The 15119-nt window shown below is 44.7% G+C and overlaps 1 protein-coding gene across 5 annotated transcripts in view; it reads left to right on the forward strand.

Annotated features, from left to right (window-relative positions):
- RALB (RAS like proto-oncogene B) overlaps positions 1-15119 on the forward strand; it is a 66026-nt gene that overhangs the window by 27924 nt on the left and 22983 nt on the right. The window contains exon 5 of one of the 5 annotated variants that reach the window (XM_057744028.1): positions 5322-5439. The exons of 3 other annotated variants lie outside the window; for them this stretch is intronic. In XM_057744028.1, coding sequence (XP_057600011.1) covers positions 5322-5439 — 118 coding nt within the window. Of the gene's footprint in view, positions 1-5302; positions 5440-15119 lie in introns of all 5 variants that reach the window. One more of the 5 variants, XM_057744022.1, reaches the window with a different exon arrangement.

Below are 15119 nucleotides of genomic sequence, written 5' to 3' on the forward strand. Positions count from 1 at the left end.
AAACTGCACTGTCCTGGTATCTAATCTGGGAAGTGGTATACCGTCACTTCTGCCATCACATGGACCAAGCTGCTGCAGTGTGGGAGTGGACTGCCCTGGGGAAACCTGAGGACCTTGGCATTCTTGGAGGCTAGCTACCACAATTTCTTTTTGGAGGTTTTGTTTCATATGCTTCCTGAAGTTTGTACCGTAGGAGACTAAAATGCAGCTGGAGTTTTTACTATTCTAGAAACTTTTAATATTGTACTTGAAACTTTATGTTCTTTTTCTGGTCCTTCATTGTCAGATGCTAGGATTAATTAGCCAAATATGCAGTAGCTTTGGAAATTAGTAATTAAAATCTTGCTAGTCCCTAAACCAAATGGAACAGCTGAGTTTTTTTTTAAACCCTAAAACAAATTGGTAAAAAATTATTGCCAAAATGATCTCCTAGATGAGCAGTTTCAAGGCAGACATTAATCATCTGCATAGTTTTAAAAAATAAAACTTGCTGGCAAAGTAGCTGAAAAAATCTTGGAGAACCTGGGTGATGGATACAGGGCTGTTTATTAAACACTTCTTCCTGCGTTTACATATGTGTGAAACTTTCCACAATAAAAAGTTCTTTTAAAAAGGGAGGGAGAAAAGAGGCATAATCACAGGAAAAAGTTTTCTAGAACCCTGACACCAAGACCAATAAATAAACTATGGCATTCCAGGGGAGAAAAAAAGCCCTTCCTCCAGTTACCTTAAATCTTTGGACAATATTTATCTGCCTAGCAGTTCTTCATTTCTCTTGTGAAACCCTAATACATTTTAATTGTCCACTTGGACAGAAGGGCCGTATTCTTTTAGCTTCTAGATGAAATCTTTCTGGAGTGTCTGTACGTGGAGAGATTTTAGGAGTCCCGAGCCAGAAGCCTGAGTCAGTCACCTCCAGGTTTCTTTCTATCTCTAAAAATTCTATGATTCTAGTACTTTCATGTGACAAATATCCTTTGACTCAAGCGTATTTATAACAAGAGGCTTCATAAATCATGTTAAATTGTAACTTCAGCAGATGCAGTCTTCTGAGACCTGCTTTTGTTCATTCCAATCCAGCTCAAGGCTGTTAGAGTCACCAGGAGGCCGGCTGGAAAAGTCAGCACAATTTGCCTTTCCTTTCTTCCTATTTTTGGTCCTTTTCCCATCAGCTGCCCTAATTTATGAGCTAGTATCTTCCTTTTCTTTTATCTTACCTCTCCCATTGTCCCCCTCCTTCCTCCCACCCGCCTCTGCCAGTAAAAACAGGAAGAGATGGATGGCCAGTCATTCGTTATGGATTAGCTGATTCCATCATTAGGAGTGGATTTCAGCCAACATGGTACCTGTGCTCACCCTTGCATCTGAAGCCTTTTAAAAATCTCAAATTATATGTATTTGTTCAGTAAATTCTGCCATTTTTTAACTTCTAATGGGGTTCTACACCCAGTTTCAATGTGGGGTATGTGTGTGTGGTGGGGGGGGCACACGGCTGAGAGATGCCCTAGCATCAGCAGGGTGTCCTACAATTCAACGCAACTGTGACACGCTCCACCCAGAGGCAGCAGCAGACTCCACAGGTCAAGGGCTCAGTCCCACAAGACTGCCCCTGCGTCACACACCAAGCACAAGTCCAGGCTGTCACCTGTGCTTCTGAACATCCAGCGACAGATCGGAGGTCCCCATGACACCCTGCTTGGATTCCAGATGCCAGGTCGTCACCTGTACTCCTGACCAGTTGGCCAGGAGACCATCACACCAGAGGCTCTCAGTCCCCCGCTTGGGTTCCATTGATTTGCCAGAGTGGCTCACGGAACTCAGGAAACCCATCTCATTACTCAGCTACTCATTGATTACGAAGGATGTTGGAGAACGTGAGTCAGCAGCCAGGGGAAGAGGTGCAGGGGAGCTGCTGGCCTCGTGGAGTGGCGCTCGGGGTGTGTGTCCCACCTGGAGACCCTCCTAACCGCCCTCTGGGGAGTGTGTGGGGGCACCACTGCATAAGCATTAAACCCCTGGCCAGGGGTGGTTGATTCAACCTCCAGCCTCCCCCCCCCGCCCCCACCCGAAATCAGGGTGGGCCTGAAAGTTCCAGCCCTCTGGTCCAGGTTGGTTCCCCTGGCGTCCTTAGGTGCCTCCCCAGAGTCACCGCATCAGCGTAGCCCAGGTGTGGCGCGAAGGGGCTTGTTACGAATAACGAGACACTCACGTCACCTTTATGGCTCTGAATCAGTTTCAGGAACTGAGGGCAAGGGACCAAACGTGAAAGATGCTCCCCTTGCTCTCATCATTCAGGAAGTTCCAAGGGCTTGGGAGGCCGTGGACAAAGACCAAATACATACGAGAACCGTGACTAGGTCACTGAACGCCCAGGTCTGTGTTTCTTATAACCCACATATCATAACTTCCGAAATAGTTGTAAAGTCTGGCCACCTTCCCCGTGTCCACTGCCGTTCCCTTAGGCTGGGCCTGCCGCATCTGCCCTGTCTGCTCCGGGGCCCTCTGCGTGTCCACACTGTAGCTACAGTGATCTTTCAACACGCAAGTCTCATTATGTCACCCATTTGCTTGTAATGCTTGAAAGGCTTTGCAGTGCTCTCAGCAGGAAGCCTAAAATCCTTAAACTGCGGGGCCTGCTGGCTCTTTCCTCTCTGGCTTCATCTCATGCCAGGCTCACCTCTTTCCTTCTGCTTCCAGGCAGCCACAACAGGCTTTCTTCAGTTTCCTGACTGTACTGTGCTTCGTCTTGCTTCTGGTCTTCCTAAAAGCACGATGAGGAAGGGGTCCTGGGCAGGACAGCACTTGGCATGTCCTGGGAACTGAAGAAGGCACAGTGGCTGGGGAAAGGCCGGTGCAGGGTCTTGGGGGCCGTGGTGGGTGGAGGGTTTGGATTTCACTCATGGTGAGCTGTTAAAGGGCCGTAAACACACCTTGATTGTAGGGGCTTTTGTTTACAGCAGGGGCAGAGTGGAGAACAGCTTGTCGAGGGGCTGAAGGGGCGATGAGAGGTCAGTTAGGAGGTCGTGGCTGGTCAGCGGTTGGTGGCTGGGCCTGGGCTGTGGCAGAGGAGATGGAGGAAGCAGATGGCTTTGGAGTGTGATTTGGAGGTGGAGTCAGTAGGACTGGTCGTGAATTGGGGGAGGGGCTGGGGATCAAAGGTGACTCCCAGGTTTCCGGCTATAGTGATGACTTGAATAGGACTGGTTATGGGGGATCGTGGAGAAGGAGCAGGTTCTAAGGAGGGAAGAATCAAGAGTTCTATTTTGGGATTGTTAAGCTTGAGATTCTTGTAAGACACCCAAGCAGGGAGAGGTGGCCCAAGGCAGAGCAAGGGAGTGAGTCTGGGGGTCAGGAGAGCTCTGGGCTGCCTCCTGAGCGTCTGGAGGCTCCAGGTAAAGCTGCTAAGACAGGTGAGATCCCTGAGGGGGAGGGGGAGAGGGGAGGGGACACTGAGCTCTCAGGAGGAGTGACACCTGGAAGCCAGGTGGAGGAGGAGGACCTGGCAGGAGCCTCTGCTGGGGAAGGAGCTGCCCGAGGAACAGCGGGTGCCGTGGGAGCCGTGGGGCCGCAGGGCTGGCGCGGCCGTGTCTGGGGGGAGATGGAGAGGAATCTTGGGTTGGCCCACTTCCCCTTGCCGGGCAGTGTTTTGTCACAGTTGCTACACACTCATTTTTAAAAGGACTGGAGAGGACGAGAAAGGAGGAAGAAGAGTTTTGATTGGAGTTTACAATGGGTGACCTTGATGGGACGGGTCTCCTGGAAGTTGCTGGGGGAAGACACCAGATTAGAGCGGATTTCAGACATGAAGGCGTGAGGGAGAAAACGCAGGGCCCAGCATCTGGGGTGGGCTGGCGGTACAGAATCCTGGGCTCCCCTCCATGCCTGCCGGATCATAACATGCGTTTGAACAGGCTTCCCAGGAAGTTTGCTGGAGAGGCACTGGCACAGATCACCAGGCCTACAGAGACGTTGTGTCACCGGCCAGAGGGACATATGGGCACCAAAGGGGCGTGTGTGTTTAGGATGACGGCTAAGCAGAACGTGTCTGTATGCTGTTGGGGAGGACCCCAGAGGGAGGTGCAGATTGATCAGCGGTGCTGGGAGAAGAGGATAATGGCAGAGTGATGTCCTTGGGGGTGGGGAAGGGGGCCGCACGGAGTGCAGTGCCTGTGTGGAGGGCTGGCCTGTGCCAGGAGCAGGAGCTGAGGAGGAGGTGGGCATGGGTGCTGGCGGGCTCCTAGGTTTGCAGGAGGAGCAGTGGGGGAGGTGGGCGTGGTGGCCTCTGTCTGGGGAGAATGAGGTGAGCTAACTGGTGGAGAGTGAGCGTGGGGAGCCACCCAGGGAGGTTTCTAGCAAGTGGAGAGTGAATGCCCGGTCCTGCCCTGTGACCACACACGCACTGGCTGTGACGTTTCCTAGGGCTGGTTGTGTGATCTTCTCCCCGCTGCAGCAGCATTTGCTCGCCACACGCAGGTGCTGGGAAGGGTAGTGAGTGGGGAAGGAGGGCTGTGGGCCCACGGGGTTGGTGTGCGGGGGAAGGTGCTGGAGGCCAGGGCTCTGGCGTCCGGAGGCAGAGGGCGGCGGTAGGCGGGCGGGGAGCCGGGGAGCTAGCAGGACCGAGGCTGGGGTGGGGCGGCCGGTTAGAGGAAAGGACTCTGGCGTGACGCCCTGCCGTGGCATAGCTTCGGCTCCTCGGCCAGATTCTTTCCCAAGACTTTTCTAGAATATCAGAGTGATATCCAAAAAGCAAAGGGCTCACTCAGAGCCAGGTATCGCGATAGGTGTTTTCTCATTTCTTCATGATGGCCCCGAAGATACAGATCTCCGGTGTGTTTTATGCGTCAGATTGAGGCTGAGAAAGGCAGCTCTACCAAGGTCATTAGCTCCCTAACGGCAGGCTCCAGACTTCAGGTTGAGCGGGTTTTCCTCCTGATCCAGACTGTAGTTGGCATATAGCTACTTTAAAAAAAATTGTGGTGAAGTATACATAATGTAAAATTTACCATTTTGACAATTTTTATGTTGTGGACGGCTCCGTGGCCTTAAGTGCATTCACTTTGTTGTACAGTCATCACCACTGTTCTGTCTCCCATTCTGAAACTCGGTGCCCATTCAACACTAACCCCCAGCCCCTGGCCCCCGCAGCCTACTTTTCATCTCTACGAATCTGACTATTCCACGGACCTCAGGTAAGTGGAATCATAAGAGGTCTGTCTTTTTGTAAGGGCTTGTTTCACTCAGCCTAATGTCTTCAAGGTTCATCCATGTTGTAACTTATATCAGAATTTCATTCCTTTTAAAGACTCAATAATATTCCGCAGTTTGGACGGACCACAGCTTGTTTTCCATTCATCCTTCGGTGGACACTTGGGTCGCTTCCACATTTTAGCTGTTGTGAAGAATGCTGCTCTGAACACGGGTGCACAAACATCTATTCAGGTCCGTTCTCTTGTGTATATAACAATTGCTTTTTGTTGTACGTTTCCTCCCAGGTCTTTGTTTCAGAACTTGTGCTCTAGTTGCCCATGCATTTATGTCTCTTACTGAGCTTTCTGACCCGTGAATTCCAGGATTTCACACCACCCCACCGCAGCCCACTAATGGAGTAGCACAGTGTCTGGCTCAGAGTGGGGACTCTGAGGCAGGACAGCTGGGCGGCTGCTCCCAGCCCTGCCACCAACCGGCTAAGTGACCTTCCAGGTCACACAGCTCTGTCTGCGTGCACGTGATGTACTAGCAGATGATGCAGAAATGGAAATGGTGGTAGCACATCTCTAAACAGGATCGTATTTGGGTACGTCATTTAGGACGGGGCCGTGTGTGCTAGTTCCAGACTTGACCTCCAGCCATCGGGAAATGAAATAGCTCTCATGTCTCCAGCACAGCCTGTGCAGGTAGAAGGGACTTGAGTGTAAATTGGTGGCCTCTCCAAGGCCAGTGAGATACCCAGATTCCATTGGGGGTGAGGGCCTGGCAGGAGAGGTCTTCATTTCAGAAGTAATTACACATTCTTTTTTTTTTTTTTTTTTAGAATTTATAGAAGTTTTATTTTTTATTTTTTTTAAGAACTTTTATTGAGATACAGTTAACATACAATAAACTGCATATATTTAGAGTGTACAATTTGGTATCCCAATCTCCCAATTCATTCCCCCCCAAACCTCCCCACTTTCCCCACTTGGTGTCCATACATTTGTCCTCTACATCTGTGTCTCTATTTCTGCCTTGCAAACCGGTTGAGTTGTACCATTCTTCTATGTTCCGCATAATTACACATCCTTAAAAAAAAATCAGAGCTTGCAAATTACCTCCCACCATTTCTTATTGCGTTGCTTGTAGTTCAGGAAAGTCATCTGTTAAGTGAATTAACTTTTCAAAGTTTGCCAGTTACCACTTGTCCCTTTGAGGCCTCCCAACCCAGACGGAGGACTTGCTTTTTTTATCCACCAGATTGAGCATCTCCTAAGTGCCAGGCACAGAGCACACAGGATGAATGGGCAGCTCTCAGTGCAGGGGGAAGTCCAGCGCACAGACCACGTCCAGTGCAGCCGCGGGTGGTGTTGACAGGCTGGGAGCACGCCTAGACTGGGAGGGTCAGCTAAGCCGGGTGGCGGGGCGTAGTGGAGGAGGTGTTCAGGCAGACCCTGCTTCAGGAGGAAGGAGTAACTTGTGCCCTGAGGTACAGACCGGAGGCAGGTGCTTATGGGGAGCAACTCCGAGCTTTCTGGTTTTGTTTTAGTTAATTGAGTTTGGTTTTGTTTAGTTTTTTTTTGTTTGTTTGTTTTCCCTTTGGCGGGAGAACAGATAAAGAGATATGCGTTAGGGAATAGAAGCGCCTAAAGCAAATTTCCTTAGGTACACGGGAGCACGAAGTTAAGTTGTTCTGCAGATCTAATTTCAGAAAAACACAGCAAAAAATTGGAAAGGAACTTAGATCATTTAATTCAACTTCCTTATTTTCATAGACATGGAAACTGAGTCACACCTCTATGAGAAGATAAAAATATTCTATTCCCTGGTGCTGATGGCTATAGCAGCTACACACAGGGAGAGGACACGAGTCTCCTTCTGTGAGTCAGTGCATGTAGGAAAGGCTGAAACTACAGAGAGAAACTCTGAGTGCTGTGATGACTATAGTTGTTTCCTTCCAGAACCGTCACTCCTGGAATCCCCGTTTCATGAAAAGCAATAAGAAAGTGCCAACTTACCGGGGAAGTCCAGACCAAGTAGCTTTGTCTGCTAGAAGGGTTTGCGGGAGACTCAGCAGCAGCCCCGTGAGACCCTTGTCTAGGTGAGCAGCGGCCCCTGCAGCGCAGGTGCTCAGCAGCTGTCTTGCCGCTCCTGTCACCTGGCCATCCAGGCTGAGCTGACCCCTGCAGGGGCCTGGGCTCCCTTCTGAGGGACAGAGTCACATATGAGACAGCCAGTCAAAAAGGTCCCTGCCAACCGGATAGCAGAGGACCCTAAATCCTCATTTAAAGCAGTGGGTGAAATGATGAGATTCTTATAAAAACTAGGGGGCTCTAATTTTTAGAGTACCTCTGGTGTATCTTGTAGGGACTTCTCATATTGGATTGAAATACCCAACCCCTGAGGCTGCAGCTTTTTGTTTATTCAGAGACTTGTTAAATAAATAAACGTACTTGGTGATCTGATAGTCTCTGTTTTAAGGGCCTGTCTCATAACTAATAATGATAACTTGGTAATAAGTTCAAAGAATAGTGAAGTAACACTCTTAAGAGATTAAAATTCTTTACTGACAAATTCTCAGACCTTAAAAAATTTTAAACTAGTATTATCCACTTGTCAAACTTTGCTTTTGAAATAAGGAAGTAGTGGCTTACAGTTTTTAGGCTTTTGACCATAAGTACCAGAAATAGGATATGAACGAATCCCCAAGTGTCAAGTTTATACCATGTGCTAGGTTTCATGATGACCATAGTTTGTGTAAAATCCACGTTATTTAGGTTGCAGCATGATTTAGATGATGACAAAGGGAAATGTCCGTATGGTGACAGGATACAACGGGGAAAAGGCAGCTCTGGGGCCTGCCCTCTTGGAGCTTCAATTATTGTGGAATGAATAGCAAAAAGCAAGGAAGTAGAAAAAGAAAGGAACTGCAGCTTGGGGTCAGGGCAGTGGAAGACGCAAAGCGCAGAGGTGGGGGATGCGAGGGGCTGCCTGAGGCTGGGCGGTCCAGGAGGCCTCTCTAGACCTACGCGGATACCCACAGAGGAGGGAATCTGGCTGCGAGAGGCCTGGGGTTGGGAGGGGCGATGGTGGGGGAGAGTAGATTGGCGAGGGGAGACCAACAATGGGGAGAGACAGTTCTGGTCCTGGAGGCGTCGTTCTGGTCCTGGAGGCGTCGTCCAGGTCCCTGGAACGAGCTCTATTTCTGGACATCAGCTGTGTGAGCCAACCCAGGACTTTTCTGCTTAAGCTACTTTCACCTGGGGCTTCTGTCACCGTGGACAAGAGTCCTAGACATACAAGGGGCAGAGAGTTGGGATTTGCTGGAAGGCCCTTCAGCAAAGTTGCCGTATGTAGGGTTTGTGCTTTATTCATTCAGGAGGAGGTGCTTTTGTATTGTGTATTTTCCTCTGGTCCTGCCCGGGTCTCAGTCCCTGGACTTGAGTTATTTGTGTATTTTCAAAGCCATGTGTGCTGTCACCTGGTGCCCTTGGTGGGAAGGGATAGAAGTGTCAGGCAGGCAGTGTCACGCCACAAAGGGTTTTGTTTTCTAATCGAAGTACAGTTAATTTACAATGTTGTGTTAGTTTCAGGTGTACAGCAAAGTAATTCAGATGTATGTATATATATGTGTGTGTGTGTGTATTCTTTTTCAGATTCTTTTCCATTATAGGTTATTAGAAGATATTGAGTAGAGTTCCCTGTGCTATACACAGGGGAGTAGGTCTTTGTTGGTTGTCTATTTTATACATAGCAGTGTGTATATGTGAATCCCAAACTCCTACTTTATGCCTCCCCCCACCCTTTCCCAAAGGGGAGTGTATTGGGAGCGTACCAGTGTATGTCACTGACTTGGAGGGGAAATGAAAAACAAAGCCGCAGGAAGGGACAGAGGATGTGCCGGGCTTAGGTGGGGCTCAGGCATGGCTGGAACCAGCGCCCCGGATGATGCTGGGACTAGCGGGTGTTTCTCCCCATGTGTGACTCTATAGATCAGCTTCTACTACTTGGCAAAAAGCATAGCTGCCAGTTTGTAAGACTGGCCTACAGACATGCTTTGCATGCTCACAGTGCTTTTTACAAATGAATTGAGTTATTAACTAACTGAAAAAGGGAGATTGCATATAAAAATCCAAATTTCTGGTATCTCTTAAATCAGAAGACTGACATTCCTAAATCCCAGCTGAGGAGATGCCCTTCCTTTTGGAAGGACCAGTGCTCTGTCTAAAGGGCCGCAGTTGTTCCTGCTTCTCTCTCACCCCTGCCCAGGGGCCCCTCTCCAGGCTGTAGTCACCGTGGACCCAGCCATCTCAGTCTTGCACCCAAATTTGGGTCAGGTGCCCTCCTTGGGTTCAGTTTCTCGCCGGGGATGGGGACACATACTAACCCGGATGTCTTATGTCCCTCAGCTCTGTCCTCTCTCCTGTAATAACCATGCGGATGGTGGAGGGGAGCAGCTTCTAGAAAAGGATGCCAGGAAGACAGTACCTTAAATTGTATATGTTGTGTGTTATTTAGCAAAATATTTTTAAAATTCATTTTTACCATATGTGCTTTTGCCGAAAGGGCCAAAGGCCAAAAAGAATACTTTTTTTTTAATTAAAAATTTTTTTATTGACGTATAGTTGGTTTACAATGTTGTGTTAATTTCTACTGTACAGCAAAGTGACTCAGTTATACATATATATATATATTCTTTTTCAGATTCTTTTCCATTGTGATTTATCACAAGATATTGAATATAGTTCCCTGTGCTCTACAGTAGGACCTTGTTGTTTATCCATTCTCTCTATAATAGTTTGCATCTGCTCATCCTCAAACTCCCAGTTCTTCTCTCTCCCTCCTCACACCCCCACCCTGCTTGGCAACCACAGTCTGTTTTCTATGTCTGTGATTCTGTTTCTGCTTCATAGGTATGTTCATTTGTGTCATATTTTAGATTCCACATATAAGTAATATCTTATGATATTTATCTTTCTCTGTCTGACTTCACTCAATGACAATCTCTAGATCCATCCATGTTGCTGCAAGTGGCATTATTTCATCCTTTTTTATGGCTGGGCAATATTCCACTGTATATATGTACCACATCTTCTTTATCTATTCATCTGTCAACGGACATTTAGGTTGTTTCCATGTTTTGGCTATTGTGAATAGTGCTGCTATGAACATAGTGGTGCATGTATCTTTTTGCATTATAGTTTTTTTCTGGGTATATGCCCAGGAGTGGGATTGCAGGATCATAAGGTAATTCTTTTTTTAGTTTTTTGAGGAAACTCCATACTGTTCTCCATAGTGTCTGCACCAACTTACATTCCCACCAACAGTGTAGTAGGGTTCCCTTTTCTCACACCCTCTCCAGCATTTATTGTTTGTAGATTTTTTCTTCTTTTTTAAATTAAATTAATTATTTTTTTGGCTGCGTTCATCTTTGTTGTGGCACATGGGATCTTCGTTGAGGCATGTGGAATCTTATGTTGTGGTGTGCTGGGCTCTCCACTGCTGGCTCTCTAGTTGTGGTGCACAGACTCCAGGGCATGTGAGCTCTGTAGTTTGCAGCACGCAGCTTCTCTAGTTGAGGCGCACGAGCTTGGTAGTTGTGGCGTGTGTGCTTAGTTGTCCCATGGCATCTTAGTTCCCTGACCAGGGATCAAACCTGCATTCCCTGCATTGGAAGGAGGATTCTTTACCACTGGACCACCAGGGAAGTCCCTACTGTTTGTAGATTTTTTAATGATAGCCATTCTGACAGGTGTGAGTTGGAACCTCATTGTAGTTTTGATTTGCATTTCTTTAATAATTAGTGACATTGAGCATCTTTTCATGTGCCTACTGGCCATCTGTATGTCTTCTTTGGAGAAATGTCTATTTAGATCTTCTGCCCATTTTTCGATTGGGTTGTTTGTGTTTTTTGGTTCTTATTGAGTTGAATGAGCTGTTTGTATATTTTGGAGATTAAGCAAAGGGCCCGTTTATTCTTAATGCGCTATTACTCTAAGTAATCCTCTGCTTTTTTATTTTGGAGGAGAGTTGGGAGGGCTTTGGAGAACTTTTAGTGACTTATGGCAAGAAATAAAATAGAATATGAAAGTACATCCCGTTCTTTCACAGGGTGGTTACACATATGGTTTGACAACACTGACTCTGGAGCCACGCACTCTTGCCATAGACACATTCTCCTGCCACATACGTAACATGGAAGATTTGGAGTGTTTAAGCAAACCTTTAAAAAAACTGTCCTGAAGTGAATTTCTAGATTTCATTGAGAGAAGATACTGCAGTGTGTACTTTTTTTTTGTCAATGTAAAGATTGGTAAGTGGGCCACCATCCAGAAACTAAAGTAATTAATAATTTAGTCCTGTGAGTGTATCCATCAAAAATAAGCATTTCAGTTGGAACTTATGACGTAATAGGGCTTATCCATTTGTTTTTTTATGGATGATTTAAGGTGGGATTCCCAAAAGCTGCTACAATGTTCCAAACCTGATTTAGTAAAAATTAAAATTTAGGTATTGATAGAATTCGATAAAGTATTTAAAAAAATGTTTCCTCGTTTCTAGAGTTTCTATCCTGTTCTAAATTGTGAAAACCCAAGAATTCATTTTCAAATCAGAATCACTTTCTTTGTTTCTTCAAATTTATTTCATTACTTGGAAGTGAGCTTGTCATTTTAAACCTTCATGATTTTGTCCTATTTTTGGTAAAATTCTACACTTTCCCAAGACAAACAGTCTTTTAAAATTTTTCTTTCTCATTTACTCAGGGCTCCCCTTTTTATGAAGACTTTAAAACTTCTGAGTGAGTCTGTGGAGATGATTGTTGTACTTGAGTTTGAAGAACAGAAGTTAAATAGAAGAGTCTATGATGAATAAGATTCTCTAGTTAGGAGGTGAATATGAAGAGGAAAAGCATTCACTTGATGGGCTGAGTGAAAAATAAAGAGATCGTCTCTAGGGATGACATCAGAGAGTTGAGCAGTGATATTTTGTCATCTCCATCAAGATACTAGAAAACTCAGAATGATAATCTTGAATCAGTTTATGAAAAGTGAATCAATATTCTTAAGATAGCAACGAACCATGGCTCTTGCAAAAGACAAAGGTGGTAGCATGTTGTTATCTGTGAGACTGTCAGCTAACAGTCATTAGAGAATAAGATTTCCAGATGAATATTCTCATTGCTATAGAATTAAGGTGAGAAGATGGCTCCAATCTTAGTTAATTCAATTAATATATGTTTTATGTGATAGGTGGTGGGTGAAATAGTGGGATGGTTTTCAATCTAGGTGTGAACTGGAATCATCTGGACAGCCTAAAAACCTAGGTTTTCATGTGCCTAAATTGGAATCTCTAGGGGGGTGGGACCCAGGCACCTATATCTTTGTCCTCATTATTTAAAAAAAAACTTTTTAGTGTAGAAAATTTTGGATATATACAGAAGTACAGAGAATAGTATAGTGAACTACCTTGTATCCATCAGACAGTGATCAGTGTATGGCTTATTTCATCTATATCTACTCACTCTCTTCCTCCCTGATAACTTTGAAACTAATCCCATATATCATTTAGCTTCATTTGTAGTGAGGTTAAATGTAGTCACCTGAAATTTTTGACACAATAATATCAAATCCAGTCAATGTTCAGAATTCCCTGGTTTTCTTATGTGTGTTTGTTCAAATTGGGGTCCAAATAAGGTCTGTGTGTTTCAGTCAGTTGATATGATTCTTAAGTCTCATATTTTACAGGTTCCCTCTTCATCTCTTTTTTCTTGCACTTTTTTGTTGAAGAAATCAGGTGGCTTATTCCATAGAGCTTCCTGCAGTTTCTGTGTTGCTGATGGTGTGTCTGTGTGGTATGTTCAGCATATTCCTCTGTCTCCCGCAACTCTGGTAAATCAGTAGTTAGATTCAGAAGCTTTTTTGGCAAGACTACATCATTGATGGTTATGTGTCTTTTTCAAGATGTCAGGTTGTCTCTTTTTTGTAATGTTAACAGCCCATTGTTACTAGCTTTTTTTTAAAAATTTTAAAAATTTTTTTGTGTTACTAGCTTTTTTAACTGATGAGGAACTGCAAAATGGTGATAGCACAAATTCTGTCATTTCTTGATTAGAATATTTTGTAGAGGGAAACTTGACTTCATCTATTATTTGGTCACCCATTGGTACAGTTTGTAAAGGAGAAGCAAGATACATTTTAAATTCTTTCCCTTAATTTGCCAATTTTTAAAATAATGAGTTGTTTCACTAGTCCTCCAAAGGTGATGAATAAGGTGGTTTTTAGTATTATTTTGAACAGATTAGATGTGTTTCAATCCATTGCAGTTACTATCTTTGTTGATCTTTAATTGTCTATCTTTGACCCGTCTCTTCAAATTGGCTCCTGAGCATGTACACACATGGGTGTACGTACACGTGTGCATTTAAAATTATTATTGTATTTGTAGCTAACAGCATTTATTGTTAAACCACAAAAAGAACCACTGGGGAGGGCTGCTACTTTAATTGCTTACCTTCTAGAGTCAGTGTTCACAATAGGACACTCAAGAGACAACATTTCCTTAATGGAACGTGGATGAGAAATGTGGCATAGTACGTGTTATGGAAAATTGTTTAAAATGTGCCTCGTTTTTGTTTTTTAAAACTCTTCCCTCATCATTCATTCATTCTTTATTCATTCTCTGGGCATTTCTAGGTCTCTGATTCACTGCAGGCCCTGGAGACACTCATATGAATAAGACAGTACCTACCTCTCTGTCCAGGCAGTGCGTATGAGACTGTTTACAAATAACCACGAGTTTGTGCTGTGTCATTAAAAGGACAGTGATGTAGGTTTTCAGTGCTGTCAGTTCCTGTTCTTACACACATGCACACTTGTGTATACAGTCATTTTGTCACAATGATTTAATGATTTGGTGTTAGATGCTAGGAAATAGGAAGACTATGTTGACTTTCAGTGTTAATGGAAATGATATCTCCTGAGTAGACAGCATCATTGCACTTTTCTTTTTCATTATTCAGCATTTACAGTCCCTGCAATCCATCTGTTTCCTGTGTTCTTTTGTATTTGAGAGTGTTGTTTTGTGGGGAGGGTCCTTCATGACCTAATTTAGATCAGATTGTTCCTGATTTGGTTTGTAACAGGAGGTGGTATGAACAGTTGGGATTTGTCTTGACACTTAGAATACTGCTGCTTGTTAAAATGCAGAGTCTGATTCATAAGTAATCTATGGAGAGCCTTTAAGACCATGCAAGTATCCTGTTCCTCATCTAAATCTCCCCTTCACATTTAGCATCTACTAATGATTCTTGCCTGAACCAGTCTTTACTCTGATAGTTGCAAAATGTTGATTTTTTTTCACTTCCCTACCCTCTACGTTTATCAGTCTACCTTTGGCCTCTACTCTAAGCAGGAACCTTCCCTTCTCCCTTTGTTTATTTAATATTTACTATAGGTATGGGTTAGTGAACTCGTTCTTCAGTGGTCTGTTTTCATTACTGTCCTTAATTATTTTGGGGCTTAAATTGTCCCAGATTTAGGATTGTCTTCCATTTTGATTATTTAAAGGATTAAAAACATGAAGAATATTATGAGAGACTCAAGTATTATGATTACAGCCTATTAGTAATATCCAGGTTACCACCTTCAAGTCATATTACCTGGAGAAAAAGTGCTAAATTCACTTCTTTGCATGTGAACAGTGTTTATTGTTTCCTGAGCACTTTTGTGTGTACCACATTACCCAGGACACTTGAATTTTATGAGGACTAAGGAGTAAATTTTTTCCTGCATTTTTAAATTCTCATTTGATTTTCATGACAAGGTATCGTATTTTGCATCTTGACTCTACCTACCGATTTGTTTTCTCCTAGCTTAAGTTTAACCAAAGACTAATGGGTGTATTGGCCCCTGGGACTGAGGGGCAGTAGA

This window comes from Hippopotamus amphibius, chromosome 8 (genome assembly GCF_030028045.1).
Source record: "Hippopotamus amphibius kiboko isolate mHipAmp2 chromosome 8, mHipAmp2.hap2, whole genome shotgun sequence".
NCBI lineage: Eukaryota > Metazoa > Chordata > Mammalia > Artiodactyla > Hippopotamidae > Hippopotamus > Hippopotamus amphibius.